This window comes from Rhinopithecus roxellana, chromosome 10 (genome assembly GCF_007565055.1).
Source record: "Rhinopithecus roxellana isolate Shanxi Qingling chromosome 10, ASM756505v1, whole genome shotgun sequence".
NCBI lineage: Eukaryota > Metazoa > Chordata > Mammalia > Primates > Cercopithecidae > Rhinopithecus > Rhinopithecus roxellana.
In genome coordinates, this window is record NC_044558.1 from 59,772,752 (window position 1) to 59,791,544 (window position 18,793).

General features: G+C 45.8%; 1 protein-coding gene across 2 annotated transcripts in view; it reads left to right on the top strand.

Moving 5' to 3' along the window:
* Positions 1 to 1,699: 1,699 nt before the first annotated feature.
* The window catches only part of BIN2 (bridging integrator 2), a 43,383-nt gene continuing 26,289 nt past the window's right edge, over positions 1,700 to 18,793 (top strand). For both annotated transcript variants that reach the window (XM_010385315.2, XM_030938966.1), the window contains exons 1-2: positions 1,700 to 1,871; positions 11,473 to 11,553. In XM_010385315.2, the coding sequence (XP_010383617.2) occupies positions 1,704 to 1,871; positions 11,473 to 11,553 (249 nt within the window). In that variant the 5' untranslated portion in view covers positions 1,700 to 1,703. The remainder of the gene's footprint in view (positions 1,872 to 11,472; positions 11,554 to 18,793) is intronic.

The window sequence follows — 18,793 nt, forward strand, 5'->3', positions numbered from 1 at the left end:
CCTCCAGACTTTAAGCATCTTTATTTATATACTTATTTGTATTTATTAATATTTATTTGTGGCACCATCAGGGCTCACTGCAGCAACACCATCAGGGTTCACTGCAGTCTCTACCTCCCGTGGTTCGGGTGATCCTACCACCTCGGCCTCCCTGATAGCTGGGAATACAGGTGTGTGCCACCATGCCCAATTAATTTTTGTATTTTTAGCAGAGACAAGGTCTTGCTGTGTTGCCCAGGCTAGTTTCAAACTCCTGGACTCAAGCAATCTGCCTGCCCTGGCCTCCTAAAGTGTCGGGATTACAGGTGTGAGACATGGTGCCTGGCCAGACTTTATTAAGCATCTTAAGGTCAGGGATTGCATTTTATTCATCCTTGGTTTCAGAACACCCAGCAATGCCTGCTACACAGTTGATCTTGAGTGCAGTAATGACTGTTTTGGAGAAAGAAGAGGAACACAATAGCATACAAGGGCCTCTAATTTTGTGTCAGGCCCCCAGCTTCCCCCTCCACTCTTTAGGAAGTGTTATTTTGACCTTCTTCCCTTCCTTGAGGAAATTTTACCTGCACTGTAAAATCTGAGTATGTGGTTCCTCCACGCCTAGTGTCCTAATCTCCAGCTATCCCCTCAAACAGGTCAGGGAGGAATTTTTTAGAGAACTTCTCCCTAGAGAAACAACAGTTGTCATCTCAATAGCCCCACCCCAATTTGCACAATCTGTCCCTGTTCACATTCTCACATTCTGCATCCATCCAGTACACTGTACTCCAACTAGAAAAACTTGCTCTTCATCCCCGGCACGGGCATCCATACTATCCTCCTCAGCCTTTTTTCAATGCGATCATTCCCTTGCCTAAGAACTAGCCCCCTACCCTGTTTCTATCTCCAGCTTTGTTGGTCCTCCCTTTCTTCTTTTTTTTTTTTTTTTTTCTTTTTTTTTCACACGGAGTGTCGCTCTGCCCCCCAGGCTGGAGTGCAGTGCCGCGATTTCGCCTCACTGCAACCTCTGCCTCCCGGGTTCAAACAATTCTCTTGTATCAGCCTCTCGAGTAGCTGGGACTAGAGGCGTGCGCCACCATGCCCAGTTAATTTTTGTATTTTTCGTAGAGACAGGGTTTCACCGTATTGGTCAGGCTGGTCTCCTGACCTCAGGCGATCCACCCGCCTCGGCCTCCCAAAGTGCTGGGATTACATGCGTGAACCACTGCGTCCGTCCGGCCTGTTTCTTTCAAGGCAGGATCGGGTGTCCTGCCCGCTTTCTGCACTCTATCCCTACCAGTTCCAGGCTTAGCGCCTACACCGCCACCTGGAACAAGAAACGCACTTTACATGGCGGCCTCGCATACATACTCACAAAACCTAAACGTGTTTTCGATAGGGTAGGTCCTCTCGCTGAGTGGAACCCACACCATTTTCTACCCTGCGGTTGCAGTTACTTTCCAGTGCTCAGCGTGATGGGAACTGGCTTTCCAGAGCGAATGAGCCTGGGCCCACCGCTGAGGATCTGGTTCAGTGAGGCCGAGGCTTTTGGCAGGGGCTGGAGCTCGGAAGCTTGGCTTCGAGCGAGTGCTGCCTGAGGGCAGGCCCCGCCCCCGCCCCTGCCCCTCCGAGCCGGCCCACTCCGGCTGACCGTGGTGGGCCGCGGGGCGGGCCTCAGGGCTGGCCAGGGGCGGCCTGAAGTGGCTCAGGGCCGGATGCGAGGCATGCCGGGAGCCCGCACTTCCTCCTTGGGGGCCTCAGAAAACCACAGGGCGCTGAGCCAGGGCGGCGGCCCCCGGGGAGCCGGCACAATGGCAGAGGGCAAGGCTGGCGGCGCGGCCGGCCTCTTCGCCAAGCAGGTGCAGAAGAAGTTCAGCAGGGCCCAGGAGAAGGTAGGTGGCCGGGCCTCGCCGTCTATCTGGCCCATAGGAGCCGAGGCCGAGCCCAGGCGGGCAGGAGGGGTGGGCAGGGCGCTCAGGGGCCCCGAAGGGCCTGGGCTGAAGAGAAGGGTCTCCCGCTCTCCCAGGGAAACGGGAGCGAGGAGTGGGCTTCCATGAAAACTGGCAGATGGGAGAGAGGTCGGAGACCGCCACCTGATCTTGGGCAAGGATGAGGGAAGCTGGGGAGACAACAGTCTCTGGCAGAACCTTCGACAACCCTCAGGCTGACCCAGAAAAAAGGTGAAAGAAAGGAAGTGACGGCGGTGAAACTTTGTATCAAGTTTTGTGCTAGCAATCCAAAATTGGTATTTGACAGATGATGAAATTGAAGGGTAATTTTCCTCAGAGGGCAATTTCCCCAAAAACAGTGATGCAGCGGGATGCCAGCGTGCACCCCCCACCGAAGGCTGGAATAATTTTGCATAGTTCTCCCCCTACCTCTCCCTGCCTGGCCTCTGGGTGGTGTTTCGGCTGATGTAAGCAGAAGCCCAAATCTGCTTCTTGTACCCTTCCTTTGGCGTTGGGGAGTACACCTCCCAGGGTGATGAACCACATCTGTGTTCAGAGTGTGTCCTTGGTTAGTGCCAGGTAGCCCTGCCCCAGAACGGGCATTTAGATAGCCCATCTATTACTTGGCTTGGCAATCTAGATCATGGGGACATTCTCTACACATTTTGATGGCATTTTTGTTTCTACCTGTCCAGAATATTTTCTTTGCTTCTAACCTGAACCTCTGCTCTCCACCTACCAACCCTCTAGTAGACAAGGCGGTTTGGGAAAACATGTCAGCCAGAAGAGAGAGCGGGGGAAGAGAGACAAGAAGGACCTGAGATAGAGTTTCAGTTTGCCTTTTTTTCTCTCTCTCTTTATTAAGCCTACCCACCTTCTACAACGGAGAAGTTTTGGTTTTCTAAGAGCTGATGGACTTAGAAGCATTTGGATGAACAGCTCTGCTTAACAACTGAAATATCCCTCTTCTAAAGGTGGAGCACTGGTTTGAGCCCTGGGAAGGCTTAAAGGCAACCAGCTCTCCAGAGTTGATTTATCAGCAGAAAACTGATGGAATATAGATGTAGCTCCTGACTTTAAGAGACCACAATGGAAGGGAGGTTTTTTTTCTATCATTTGAGGTCATGTGAAAGAGAGGAAGAAAAGGGAAAGAGTTTGTGTTGCCAGACTTTGTTACTAATCACTTACCCTAACTTCACCTTGATCCTAGTTTCAGCCTCTCTGAAGGCTTACAAATTTGGTAGACCTGAGAGCACGGGCTATGGGAAGGTTAGCTAGAAACAGTGTGAGCGAGCAGGAGGTACTGGAGGTAGTGAAGGCCACACTGTGGTTGAAAGAAAAACAAAACAAAAGCCCTAAAAGACAAAACACTCATGAATAATAGTAATTTTAAAAAGACATACCAGCCAGGCACAGTGATTCACTCCTGTAATTCCAGCACTTTGGGAGGCCAAGGTGGGAGGACTGCTTGAGCCTAGGAGATCAAGACTGCAGTCAGCAGTGATGACACCACCACACTCAAGCAGAGGGAGACTCTGTCCTCAAAAAATAAATAAAAAATAAATAAAAATAAAAGACATACAATTGATTGTATTTCACTCTTGCATCTTCTGTCTTCATCTGGCCTCTTGTCAACACTATGACCTTGCTTTGGGCCTTCACTCCTTTGTAAGCATAGACTCCAAACCTTGGCTAAATAGTGTCCTGCTCTGGGCTTCAGATCTTGCACCTGTAAAATGAGAGGGTGGATGCTCTTGATGAAACTCAATATGGTAAGAACACTAAATTGAAAAGGAGTCACATTTGACTCAGAGTCAAATACTTCCCAAAGAGAGAACCAGCCTCTCAGGTTCTTCTGGCCTGAACCCTGAGGAAGTAGAGAAAGAGGAGCAAACTCATATCTGCCATGGGGAATTCCCAGTTGATGCAGAAAACAAGATACTCTGAATCTAGACCAGACACAAGGGTAGGCAGAGGTTGAACTTGGATAAGGTGGGAATGGCCTGGAATGCCAGAAGGGAGCTCAGCTCAGTCAGCCTGAGGCCAGTCCTTGAGTCTTGGGAAGTTATTGAGAGCAAGATAAAGAGGGAGAAATTTGCACTAAAATGAAAGGATTCCTTTCAACACTTACTGCTTTTTCTGCAAGCAGTTGGATGTAATCTTCTGAGTAATAAGTAATAGCTAATGTGTCAAATAGCAATATGTGTCAAATATCAAGCGCCTATTATGGACCAGAAACAGGGATATAAGAAAGTGATTATTGGCGGGGTGCAGTGGCTGACACCTGTAATCCCAGCACTTTGGGAGGCCCAGGCGGGTGGATCTCCTGAGGTCAGGAGTTCGAGACCAGCCTGACCAACATGGAGAAACTCCGTCTCTCCTAAAAATATAAAATTAGCCAGGCGTGGTGCATGTCTGTAATCCCAGCTACTCAGGAGGCTGAGACAGGAGAATCACTTGAACCCAGGAGGCAGAGGTTGCGGTGAGCTGAGATCGCGCCATTTCACTCCAACTTGGGCAACAAAAGTGAAACTCTGTCTCAAAAAAAAGAAAAAAAGAAAAGAAAGAAAGTGATTATCTCTCCCTTTACAGAGCCAACATTCTACCGATGTCATCTCCCTTCATCTATTCAACCCTTTAAAAGCAGATTACTGGCCGGGCGCGGTGGCTCAAGCCTGTAATCCCAGCACTTTGGGAGGCCGAGACGGGCGGATCATGAGATCAGGAGATCGAGACCATCCTGGCTAACACGGTGAAACCCCATCTCTACTAAAAAATACAAAAAACTAGCCGGGCGAGGTGGTGGCGCCTGTAGTCCCAGCTACTCGGGAGGCTGAGGCAGGAGAATGGCAGGAACCCGGGAGGCGGAGCTTGCAGTGAGCTGAGATCCGGCCACTGCACTCCAGCCTGGGTGACAGAGCAAGACTCCGTCTCAAAAAAAAAAAAAAAAAAAAGCAGATTACTAACATCTCTGTTTTAGAAATAAGGAAACAAGGCTCAAAAGAGATTGGTAGGTAGCAGAAATATTACTGAAACCCAGGTGTCCTGCCTCTGAATCCTAACCTCACTGAGGCTGCTGCTTTACAACGTTCCTGATAAGCCACTCACATCTGTGCCTCCCCCACTTCCTGATCCTCTCTGAGGAGCAGAGCTCAGGAGTAGAGAAACTTTTTGTTCAGGCATCCTCTGAAAAGCTGGGAGTGGAGGTCTGGTGACCATTAAACACAATAGGGATGAAACATTCTTGGTCTGTTTTCGATTTCCTGCCCAAACGCAACATGAGACTGAATTTAAGCTGACTTTATTGTGTGTGTGTGTGTGTGTGTGTGTTTTTAGTATGATACATCTTCTCGTTTCCAACTACAGTACTGCTTTCACCATCTGTTTGTGATTTCTCTATGGCAAACCTCTCAGATCCCCCTGAGAAGGGGCGTTGTTTACCTCTCCTTTGTTGCTCTTCTTTTCTGTTGACATCTACTCAGCTTAAGTCCCAAAGGGTTAAATTCAACAAATATTTACAGAAAAACTCCTTTGTTCAGGGTACTGGGCTGGACCCAGCAGGGAATTTAGGGGTAAGAAACACTCTTGCTTTGCCAAAAGCTTACAATCTAGTTAAAAAGATAAATAATAATAATAATAATAAAATAACTGACCTGAGAGATGCAGGTCTATGGGAATTCAGAGGACAAAAGGATTGGGGAGAATCGAGAGCTTTTATAGTGGAGGCTGAATTTGAAATAGGAATTATGGAAGATTAGTAGTTTTTCAGACAAGTGGTCAGAGAGTATTCTAGCTGAGAAATGCCAGCATAAGCAAGGCATGGACCCTGGAGTGAGAAATACAGCTCAGCTGAAACACAGGGAGTGGTCAGAGAAAAGCCTGGAAATAGTATATTAGGACCTTTTAAGGAAAGCTTACTTTATCATATATCCTAAAAATAAAGATTTCTGACCAGGCGTCATGGCTCATGCCTGTAATCCCAGCACTTTTGTGAGGCCAAAGTGGGTAGATCACCTGAGGCCAGGAGTTCAAGACCAGCCTGGCCAATGTGGCAAAATCCCATCTCTACCAAAAAATACAAAAATTAGCTGAGTATGGTGGCGCGTGCCTGTGGTCCTGGCTGCTTGGAGGCTGAGGCAGGAGAATCGCTTGAACCTGGGAGGTGAAGGTTGTAGTAAGCTGAGATTGTGCCACTGCACTCCAGCCTGGGTGATAGAGCTAGACTCTGTCTCGAAAGAAAGAAAGAGAGAGAAAGGAAAGAAAGAAAGAAAAGAAAGAAAAAAAGAGAAAATTTCCTACATAACCACAAAAATTTACTGCACCTAAGAGAAAATATTAGCAAAATTTTATAATATCAAATATCCAGGCCCTATGCAAATTACCCCAATCAAGGGAATTAACTAAAATATAATAAATGATTATGGGAGAGGCAATGGTAAGGAACTATAGCCACCAAAGATATATGTAGTAATTTTTTTAAAGCTCTATTTCCACCCCAACCCTGATCTACAGAAAAGTTATAAATAATCAGTGAACATTGGAATATTTTTCATGCTGATTCACCAAGTGTTAACATTTTGCCACATTTACTTTCTTGCCTTGCTCTTGCGCGTTCTCCTTAAATATCTACATTCTAATTTAGCTGCCAGGCCAGGTGAATTGGGACAGAATTCTCAAAGCAGGATTTTAGGGATTAGCATTATATGGGTTTTCATTAGGAAGTGATCCAAAAGTAGAATTTATTCATTATCTCAACAAACATCTGTTTAGCATCTGTACACCCTGTTCCCTCAAGGTCTTTCGTTGAGAAGAACACCCATGACATAGTATAAGTGCCCTAACATGTACCTGTTGCTTATGGCAACAAATTACTTTGGCCCCAGAGCACTGGGGTATGTTTCAGGGTGGTAACACCTTTTCACTTTCAGAGTTGGAAGGTGAGGAAGTTTCTCTCAGTACCCTCCACCCCTGACCCCACACCCTCCAAGTCTTTTGGCCTTGAGCCTTTTGGGGACTGGGGAGATTGGTCTGCCCCAGTCATCTCCTACATTGACTCTAGACTGAGTTTTCTCTTTTCTGTTTTTTCTATCCTCTCTACCTAAGAAGAACTAAATTAGGGGCAAAGGAAGGGAGGGGTAGCAGAAAGGAAGTTAAGAGCTGCACTTACCACTAAACAAGGTGGTTTTGCAACTTTCTGGTAGAGGACAGTGTTTTGTTAGCGGGGAAGGGTGGAGCCAGGGAGGATGGCAGACTCTGCACATCCAGGGCTGGGTGGCAAGTGAGGTACAGTTAGAGACAGACACAAACAGATATGGCCAAACCAAAAATACAAGCATTTACAGGCAAGGGAGCAAAACTAAACAGAATGACAGTGAGTACCTCTTGAGTGCTCTTTGTAGGGCAGCTCTGAGAAGGCAATTTACATGCAAAATATTTAATCTTCCTGACAACTCCAGGAGATAAATATTATCTAATAGGGAAAGGGAGTTCTGTAAACTGAGGCTCAAAAGGTTTAATGACTTACCTGAAGACTTACAGTCAGTAAGTAGAAAGGCCAAGATAGGAGCCCACATCTGTCTAATTCCAGTGTGCTTGATCTTATCCACTACAGCAAGAGCTCCAGGAATGAGACACACCCCCTAGATTAAGAATGGAGATACTGGCGGGCCGACGATGGCTCATGCCTATAATTCCAGCACTTTGGGAGGCTGAGATGGGCAGATCACCTGAGGTCAGGAATTCAAGACCAGCCTGGCCAACATGGCGAAACCCCGTCTCTACTAAAAATACAAAAATTCGCCAGATGTGGTGGTGGGCGCCTGTAATCCCAGCTACTTGGGAGGCTGAGGCAAGAGAATCACTTGAACCGGTGAGGCAGAGGTTGCAGTGAGCTGAGATGGCATCACTGCACTCCAGGCTGGGCGACAGAGCAAGACTTGTCTCAAAAAAAAGAATGGAGATATGAATCAGAGTCTCTCCACAGAACCTGCCACACTCCCCAGATCTGGGCAGTCTTCCATGACATTCAAAGCCCTTCATAATGAAACTCCTGTCTCCCTTTCTAGCTTCATTCCCCACCACTCCCTATAACAGCCATGCTGAACCAGCTCGTGAAGCTGTGTACTCCTATGATTTTGCTGATGCTGTTGTCTCTAACTGGAATCCTCTTTCTACTCCCACCCTTTATACTCTATTTCTTTTTATTTTATTTTGTTTCATTTTATTTTTGAGACAGAGTTTCACTCTGTTGCCCAGGCTGGAGTGCAATGGCGCAATCTTAGCTCACTGCAACCTCTGCTTCCCAGGTTTAACCAATTCTCCTGCCTTCAGCCTCCCAAGTAGCTGGGATTGCAGGCATGCACCACCACGCCCAGCTAATCTTTTTTGTATTTAGTAGAGATAGGGTTTCACCATGTTGGTCAGGCTGGTCTCAAACTCCTGACCTCAGGTGATCCACTCGCCTTGGCCTCCCAAAGTATTGGAATTACAGGCGTGAGCAGCTGCGCCCAGCCCCTATACTCTATTTCAATCTAGCAAAATCCTACTCCAAGGCTCCACTCATTCATCCCATCCTATATCAGTCTTACTCTCCTTCCTGTTACAATTGTCACATATCTGGTTCCTGGATACTGAGAAATCTAAATGAGCAAAGCAAGTACCTAAACCTTAAGGAGTCTATAGTTTAGGAGAATAAACAAATAGAAATAATAAAACAGGCTGGGCAAGGTGGCTCACACCTGTGATACCAGCACTTTGGGAGGCCGAGGAGGGCAGATGACCTGAGATCGGGAGTTTGAGACCAGCATAACCAACATGGAGAAACCCTATCTGTACTAAAAATACAAAATTAGCCAGGCGTGGTGGTGCGTGCCTGTAATCCCAGCTACTCGGGAGGCTAAGGCAGAAGAATTGTTTGAAGCTAGGAGGCGGAGGTTGTGGTGAGCCAAGATCACGCCATTGCACTCCAGCCTGGGCAACAAGAGTGAAACTCTGTCTCAAAATAATAGTAATAATAATAGTAATAAAACAATAATTGAACTGTATACAAGATACAGAAGTTGCAAGTAATTGAGAGGGAGTGAATAATCGATCAGTGGGATGAAGTGGATGTGGTTAAGTATCACAAAAGATATGGAGTACGAACTGGGTTTTGTAAGATACTTGCATGGCAGACAAGGTGGAGAAAGGCGTTCTAGAAAGAGGGACCAGCATCTGTGACAAGCAACAGTATGGGTTACTCAGGAAACCAAAAAAGTGTTAGGGAAGGAGACCTGCAGAAAGGAGGAGTGTGAGAGGTGAGACTTAATGCAGGGTCCGATCCTTGGGACCTGCATGCATGCTAGAATTTGAACTATTACTTCAAGATACATATTGGACTTTTTTTTTTTTCTTTTTTTTGAGACAAGTTTCCCTCTGTCACCCAGGCTGGAGTGCAGGGGCACAATCTTGGCTCACTGCAACTTCCGCCTCCTAGGCTCAAGTGATTCTCCTGCCCCAGCCTCCCGAGTAGCTGGAATTGCATGTGTCTGCCACCACTCCCGGCTAATTTTTGTTTGTTTGTTTTGCATTTTTAGTAGAGACAAGGTTTTATGCTGTTAGCCAGGTTGGTCTCGAACTCCTGACCTCAAGTGATCCGCCTGCCTCGGCCTCCCAAGGCTGGGCACGTGAGCCACCGTGCCCAGCCCATATTGGGCATTTAATAAAAATTTGTTGAACAGATGAATGGGGAACCATTAGAAGATTTTAAGGAGTGGCAACATGGTAGACCTATTGCAGCAGGCCAGGTAATAAACGGTGAGGGCCTAGACTAAGGCTGTGGCAGTGAGACCAGGGGAATAGGATGGTTTCTAGAGATGGACATGGCGAGGGATTCAATGAAAAGGATGAAAAAGTAGTTGAAGGCAACTCTTGAGATTCTAACTTGGGCTTGGCAGGATGATGGTATCTCCTTCCAAGATGGGGGTTATAGGCAGAAGAGTCAGGGCTTTCTTACTACGTGTAACTGCCTGTTTATAAGTGAGTGTCCTATTAGAACAGAGACTGGGTCTTATTCATCCACATGTCTTTTGCATTCGCACTGACATCAGTATGATGGTTTGGCTCTCAGGTTTTCTAGTTGAGAGGCGATATACATGGATAGCATTCAGGTGTAGCTGAGTTTCAAATGCATTATATTGGGGCCTCTCAAAGTTTTCCACAAAAGCCCCCATGAGAGAAATGTCCCTGCCTAACCTCTCTAACCTCATCTATCTAGAGGAACCTATGGCTATAGTTGAAAACAGTCTCTCAAGTAAAAAATGTCTTCAAAGCTAACATTTTACTTAAAAGCCATGCACATTTTATATTTTTCTCATCAATACTTGTTTTAATATAATGCTCTCCTTCCTTCTCAAAAACCCACTTTAAATATTAATAACAATACCAGCCAGCCTGGGGGCTCATGCCTATAATTGCAGCACGCTGGGAGGCTGAGGCAGCAGGATCACTTAAGCCTAGGAGTTCAGCCAGCCTGAGCAACATAGTGAGACCCTGTCTCTACAGAAAAATTTTAAAAATTAGCGAGGTGTGGTGGTATGAGCATGTGGTCCCAGCTACTGGGGAGGCCAAGGTGGGAGGATTGCTTGAGCCCAGAGAGGGTGAGGGTGTAGTAAGTTGTGATTGCACTGCTGTACTACAGCCAGGGCAACAGAGCAAGACCCTGTCTCAAAATAATAATAATAATAACAGTGATATTCAGAAAGATATACCTTATTTCTTTTTCTTTTTTTTTTTTTTTTTGAGACAGAGTTTCGCTCTTGTTGTCCAGGCTGGAGTACAATGGCGCGATCTTGCCTCACTGCAACCTCCACCTCACAGGTTCAAGCGATTCTCCTGCCTCAGCCTCCCAAGTAGCTGGGATTACAGGCATGCACCACCATGCCCAGCTAATTTTGTATTTTTAGTAGAGACGGGGTTTATCCATGTTAGTCGGGCTGGCCTCCAATTCCCGACTTAAGATGATCCACCTGCCTTGACCTCCCAAAGTGCTGGGATTACAGGCGTGAGCCACTACACCTGGCCAGATATACCTTATTTTTTCTGAGCTTTATATTAATATATATCCTCTAGCTTACTACTATGTACCCCCTAGAGCTACCCCTAATTTGAAAAGAACAACAAAACAGGATTGTTTTTTCAGCAGTTTGTTACATTCCTAATTCTGTTGGTCCAGTAAGAGTATAGCCCTTCAAGGCCAGGCGTGGTGGCTCACGCCTGTAATCCCAGCACTTTGGGAGGCCAAGGCGGGTGGATCATTAGTGGTCAGGAGTTGGAGACCAGCCTGGCCAACATGGTGAAACCCCGTCTCTACTAAAAATACAAAAATTAGCTGGGCGTGGTGGTACACACCTGTAATCCCAGCTACTCGGGAGGCTGAAGCAGGAGAATTGCTTGAACCTGGGAGGCAGAGGTTGCAGATTCTTGACTGAAGCCAGGGTCATATGAGGCCAACAGGTAAGAGAGACTTGACCATAACCTTAAGGGCCTGTCTGACTTATATCCCTAGGTGCTGCAGAAACTGGGGAAAGCTGTAGAAACCAAAGATGAACGATTTGAACAAAGCGCTAACAACTTCTACCAACAACAGGTAATCTGGAGGGCAGGGGAGGGAAGCTTGGAAGAAGAAAGGAGAGGGCTGAGTGGCAGAAGAACAATAAGTTCTACGAACTGGCAAACATCCCCACCAAGCCACCCTTCCCCCTAGGGTTAAGGGCTACAGGGTGATCTGCTGCTTATCCTTCCTCGGTGAACTAAAGAAATTTACCAGCCGGGCACAGTGGCTCACCCCTATAATCCCAACACTTTGGGAGGGCGAGGTGGGTGGATCACCGGAGGTCAGGAGTTTGAGACTAGCCTGGCCAACATGGTGAAACCCTGCCTCTACTAAAAATACAAAAAATTAGCTGGGCATGGTGGTGTGCACCTGTAATCCCAGCTACTCGGCAGGCTGAGGCAGGAGAATCACTTGAACCCGGGAGGCAGAGGTTGCAGTGAACAGAGATCTTGCCATTGCACTCCAGCCTGGGTGACAAGAGTGAAACTCCATCTCAAAAAAAAAAAAAAAGTAGAGTTAAAAATAAAGGAATTTATCTTTTTTCTTGCTGCTGACTGTCATTTTGGGGAACAGAGAAATGTTATTTATTTATTTATTTATTTATTTATTTATTTATTTATTTATTTTTTTCGAGATGGAGTCTTGCTCTGTTGTCCAGGCTGGAGTGCAATGGTACGATCTCGGCTCACTGCAACCTCTGCCTCCCGGGTTCAAGCAATTCTCCTGCCTCAGCCTCCTGAGTAGCTGGGATTGCAGGTGTGCGCCACCACGCCTGGCTCATTTTTGTATTTTTAGTAGAGACGGGGTTTTAGCATGTTGGTCAGGCTGGTCTCAAACTCCTGACCTCATGATCCACCCACCTAGGCCTCCCAAAGTGCTGGGATTACAGGCATGAGCCACTGCACCTGGCCCACAAATTCTTTACTATATAAGTATCAAGTTAGTTGAATTATATAGAAAATACTTTTTTAAATTATATTAATGGGTTATTAGCTATCATCTAATTCGGTAGCTGAGTGTATATCAGAATCATTGGGAATATTTTTTTTTTTTTTTTTTTTTTTTGAGACGGAGTCTTGCTCTGCCGCCCAGGCTGGAGTGCTGTGGCCGGCTCTCAGCTCACTGCAAGCTCCGCCTCCCGGGTTCACGCCATTCTCCTGTCTCAGCCTCCCGAGTAGCTGGGACTACAGGCGCCCGCCTCGTCGCCCGGCTAGTTTTTTTGTATTTTTTAGTAGAGACGGGGTTTCAGCGTATTAGCCAGGATGGTCTCGATCTCCTGACCTCGTGATCCGCCAGTCTCGGCCTCCCAAAGTGCTGGGATTACAGGCTTGAGCCACCGCGCCCGGCCCGGGAAATATTTTTAAATGCAAGTTCTCTGGGAGTAGGGCCTGGGAATCTTGCTTTTAAACTTGTTGTTGTTGGTTTACTATCTTAGATCTGATGAACTTTTTTTTTAATGGAATATTTCAAATATGTGCAAAGGCAGATAAACTTGTATAATGAATTCACATGTACTCATCACTCAGCTTCCGTAATTTATCCACTCATGGGCAATCATGTTTCACTGTGTCCCTACTCACTTTCTCCTATCCTTGATTATTATGAAACAAGTTCCAGGTATATCATTTCATTCGTCAACCTAAGTAACGAAAAGAGGGAGGCTGTCTAAGAGAAAAAGGTATTTATGTGGGAATATGTGTACCATAGTAAACTATGCTGGTATTCAGGGAGGTAAAGGAAATCAAATGTTTTCAAAGGAAAAAATGAGAAGGATTACGTGATTGTTTGAAAATAATTATCATTGGCTACAAAGATCAATAATAAGGGTGACACCAGTCTAAGGTTGAACATGCAGTTACCGAGCAGAAGTCCTTGCAGAAATATTTTTTGTATAAGGTTATGATGGCCTTTGTGCAAGGTTGTGGTTTTCATAGGGTCTTTTGTGATAATTCTTACCAGGCATATAAGCATGAGAACACTGTCTTCATAGCCTCCCCTGGCTGTATTATCAGACTTTTTTTTTTTTTAACACTAATGACTCCATTTTGATTCCAACAACATTTACACATCTATAAAAATTTCATTATGAGGCTGGGCACAGTGGTTCACGCCTGTAATCCCAGCACATTGGGAGGCCAAGGCGTGCAGATCGCCTGAGGTCAGGAGTTCGAGACCAGCCTGGCCAACATGGTAAAACCCCATCTCTACTAAAACTACAAAAATTAGCTGGGCGTGGTGGCACATGCCTGTAATCCCAGCTACTTGGGAGGCTGAAGCAGAATCGCTTGAACCTGGGAGGTAGAAGTTGCAGTGAGCTGAGATAGCACCACTGCACTCTAGCCTGGGTAACAGAGTGATACTCTGTCTCAAAAGGAAAAAAAAAAAAAATTCATTATCAATCTCTAAAAATAGAACTCTTTTAAAATGTAACCACAATACCATTATCACACCTCAAAATATTTTTCTTTTTTTTTTTTTTTTTTTTTTTGAGACGGAGTCTTGCTCTGCCGCCCAGGCTGGAGTGCAGTGGCCGGCTCTCAGCTCACTGCAAGCTCCGCCTCCTGGGTTCACGCCATTCTCCTGTCTCAGCCTCCCGAGTAGCTGGGACTACAGGCGCCCGCCTCGTCGCCCGGCTAGTTTTTTGTATTTTTTTTAGTAGAGACGGGGTTTCACCGTATTAGCCAGGATGGTCTCGATCTCCTGACCTCGTGATCCGCCCGTCTCGGCCTCCCAAAGTGCTGGGATTACAGGCTTGAGCAAAATATTTTTCTATACAACCTTTACTTGGCTGGGCATGGTGGCTCATGCCTGTAATACCAGCACTTTGGGAGGCCAAAGCAGGAGAATCAATTGAGCCTGGGAATTTAAGACCAGCCTGGACAACATAGTGAGATCCTGTCTCTACAAAAAAATACAAAACTTAGCCAGGTATGGTAGCGCATGCTTGTAGTCCTAGCTACCTGGGAGGCTGAGGTAGGAGGATTGCTTGACCCCAGGAATTCCAGGCTGCATTGAGCTGTGATCATACCACTGCATGCCAGCCTAGGCAGCAGAGCAAGACCTGGTCTCAAAAATGAATAAACAAGTAAGTATAAATAAAATATGTATTCATTACAACAAATCAGAGAGTACATGGTTGGGGGTTGGGTACAGTGGCTCACACCTCCCAGTGGGAGGCCGAGGTGGGAGGATTGCTGAGACTAGGATTTTGAGACAAACCCGGCAACACAGGAGACCTTCACTCTGCAAAAAATAAGAAAAATTAGCTGGGCATGGTGGTGCAGGTCTGTGGTCCCAGCTACTGAGCAGTGAGCTGTGATTGTGCTCCTGCACTCCAGCCTAAGCAATAGAGCAAGACCCTGTCTCAAAAAAAAAAAAAAAAAAAAAGCAGCTCCCACATCAAGAAAAAAGAAAGAAATGAATTTAAAAATTAATAATAGGCGGAACATGGTGGCTCACACCTATAATCCCAGCACTTTGGGAGGCCAAAGTGCTGAGCTCAGAAGTTTGTGACCAGCCTAGACAACATGACAAAACCCTATCTCTACAAAAAATACAAAAATACAAAAATCACCCGGGCATGGTGGTATGGTCCTGTATTCTCAGCTACTTGGGAGGCTGAGGCAAGAGGATTGCCTGAGTCTCAGAGGTTGAGGCTACAGTGAGCTTTGTTTGCACCACTGCACTCCAGCCTGGGTGACAAAGTGAGACCCTGTCTCACTTTGTTATGGTTTGTTTAAATCAGCAACTCATTGACATGTTTTAAGTTTCTTAGATTTAAGGTTGTATCTCTTAATCTATATTCTAATCCCTCCCTTCTTGTAGCTTATTTGTTAATGATACTAGGTTGTTTGTCCTGCAGTTTCCTACAGTCTGTATTTTGCTGATTGAATTCCCATGATACTGGCTAATATGTTCCTATGTCTTCTATATTTTCTATAAATGGCTTATAGACTTAGAGGCTTGATGAGGATTCAGGTTTTTGTTTTGATGGCAAGAATACTTAATAGGTGTTATTGTATTCTTCCATCAGGAGGCACATAAAATCTGTCTCCTTTTTTTGTGATGTTAATAGTAAAGTAACAGCATATAAGTTGCAGGGCTAGGATTTAGACGTAAACTCAGCTTTTTTCACTATGCCTCACTAGGAGGCCTCCCTGGGCCTCTTCTCAACTCTTCTTACTGTTCTATTTCCAACTCCAGGATGAATAGAAGAAAAATCAGTAAGTTGACACCCATTGTGGAAGGTTTCTGATTCTTGGTCCATTCTGTCCCTCTGTCCTCTCTCTAAGAGCAGATGTGTAGGTAGAAAAGGTAAGAGATGAAGCAGGACCATCAGGAAGAACAAGATCCGATGGGACAATCCCCTCAGAATTCCCTATGGAAGCCCACCATTTAAACATCACTTAAGGGGGAAAATATGTTTAAGAAATGAAATGGAGTTAGGTTGGGAATAAGGAAAAGCTTCTAGCTGGGTGCAGTGGCTCATGCCTGTCATTCCAACATTTTGGGAGGCTGAGGCGGAAGGGCTAGGGGTTCAAGACCAGCCTTGGCAACATAGTGAGACCTTGTCTCTTTAAAAAAGTAAATAAGGCCGGGCGCGGTGGCTCAAGCCTGTAATCCCAGCACTTTGAGAGGCTGAGACGGGTGGATCACGAGGTCAGGAGATCGAGACCATCCTGGCTAACACTGGTGAAACCCCGTCTCTACTAAAAATACAAAAAACTAGCCGGGCGAGGTGGCGGGCGCCTGTAGTCCCAGCTACTCGGGAGGCTGAGGCAGGAGAATGACGTGAACCTGGGAGGCAGAGCTTGCAGTGAGCTGAGATCCGGCCACTGCACTCCAGCCTGGGCGACAGAGCGAGACTCCGTCTCAGAAAAAAAAAAAAAAGTAAATAAGGAAAAACTTCTTGATTGAGAGAATGATACACCTATAATAAGTGCTGATTGAATATGCTTTTGAAATTCTCTTTTTGGTAAATTCATTTAACAAACATTTTATGAGCACCTGCTGAGTACCAGGAACTGTGTTTGGTGTTGGGACTTCAACATGAATGAGACAACCTGCCTGCCCTCAAGGCTCTTAGTTTAAGGAGGAAGACAGTGACAATACAGTCATGTCTGACCTGAGGACCCGGGGTGGCAAAGACACACAGGAGGAAAAAGGACAAGGTCAAGGATTTTTTTTTTCTTTTTGTGAAGACAAGGTCTCACTATCACTATGTTGCCCAGGCTGGTTTCAAACTCCTAGGCTCAAGCAATCCTCCTGCCTCTGACTCCTTGAGTGCTGGGATTACAGGTGTGAGTGGAGTGTTCCAGAAGTTGAACCGGTTGGTCATGTGCCCTATCCCTCACCCACAGTTAGCTTGCAGGTAAACTTTTTATTAATAGCTTAGGCTATCAATACCAAACTTCCTAGCCTAATTTCAACGTCTTGCCACTTGCCCACATTCCTGATCACATTTCTTTTTTGTTTTGTTTTTGTTTGTTTGTTTTGTTTTTGAGATGGAATCTTGCTCTGTCGCCCAGGCTGGAGTGCAGTGGCATGATCTCAGCTCACTGCAACCCCTGCCTCCCGGGTTCAAGCGATTGTCCTGCCTCAGCTTCCTGAGTAGCTGGGATTACAGGTGTGTGCCACCATGCCTGGCTAATTTTTGTATTTTTAGTAGAGATCGGGTTTCACCATATTGGCCAGGCTGGTCTCGAACTCCTGACCTCAAGTGATCCACCCGCCTCAGCCTCCCAAAGTGCTGGGATTACGGGTGTGAGCCGCTGCGCCCAGCTCTGATCACATTTCTTCTATAGGTAATTTTTATTTGAGGCTCTACTTGCTTCCGCCTTTTCCTTCTCTTCAGAGTGTATTACATAGGAAGGATTATTTTCCTCAAGCAACACTTTAACCTGTTATTTCTGGTATTGACAGCTGTTTCCAATTCTCTACCTTTAAAATCAAATCTAATAATCTAGCTTCATCTTTCCCTCCTGGATCTACATTAAACCAAGCACTTTCAATACTTGATCACTTCAACACTTGGGCATGCTGTTTACACTTGTTTTGCTGAGTGTCTGAGTCCATTTTTCTCCAGAAAGTAGGGAACCCCAGGACAAGAACCTTCTCCATCCTCAGTACCCCAGTCTCTTAAGACCTAGCTCTGTCCACCTTACTGCTCAGGACAAGCTTCTGGTGTGAGTGGTTCATTAACTGAGGGTTGGGCCTGTTTGTATAATGGGTGGAAAGGACTGACTCAGACTCTTTATGGCAATGCCAAGAATTTGGCAAGGATTCAGAGAGCAGAAGTGATAAAATCATAAGATTTAGAGCTAGAACTGGCCTTACCCTGCATTTATAGTTGAAGAAATGGAAGGCAGAGAAGTGGAGTAACTTGCTAGTTGGTGGTAGAGCCAAGTTTCTTGACTCCCAGACAAGCGAGAACCCAAGACTATGAGAGTCACGTCTGTCAGGAAAGGAGAAAGATGTTGGGATTATTCAGCCTGGAGATATTCCAGGCGAGGACAGGTAGGTCAGAGAAAGAAAATGATACCTGTTGCTGACCTGTCTTCTCCCTCCTCCCCCACTGCACACCACTACCACACACACACACACACGCACACACACACTCTCACACTCATACTTCATCTTCTCAAAAGAAAGAGCAAGAGCATAAAGGAGAACTTTGTAACTAAAAGGCTTGATCCTAAAACACAGAAATGGAACTGGGCTTTTGTGAGCTGCAGTGGAAAGCAGAAGGCATTCATTTTCTGGGCTGTGATAGAGTACCCCCTAGTTTTGAACACTGCATTTATGCATGGTAACCTTGATTACTGATCTGATTTTTCAGGTCATATGATAACTAATGGGAAAAAATTAGGAATTTTATTTGTAGAAATTGTGTGAGGTAATTTTTTTTTTTTTTTTGAGACGGAGTTTTGCTCTTATTGTCCAGGCTGGAGTGCAGTGGTGTAATCCCAGCTCGCTGTAACCTCTGTGCCCCCAGGTTCAAGCGATTCTCCTGCCTCAGCCTCCCAAGTAGCTGGGATTACAGGCGTATGCTACTATATCCAGATAATTTTTGTATTTTTTAGTATAGACAGGGTTTCACCATGTTGGCCAGGCTGGTCTCGAACTCCTAACCTCAGGTGATCCACCCGCCCCGGCCTCCCAAAGTGGTAGGATTATAGGTGTGAGCCACAGCGCCTGGCCTGTGCAAGGTAATTTGCTGGTTTTTATTACTTTATTATATTTATTTTTGAAATAAAATTTTCATGGTGAAGTA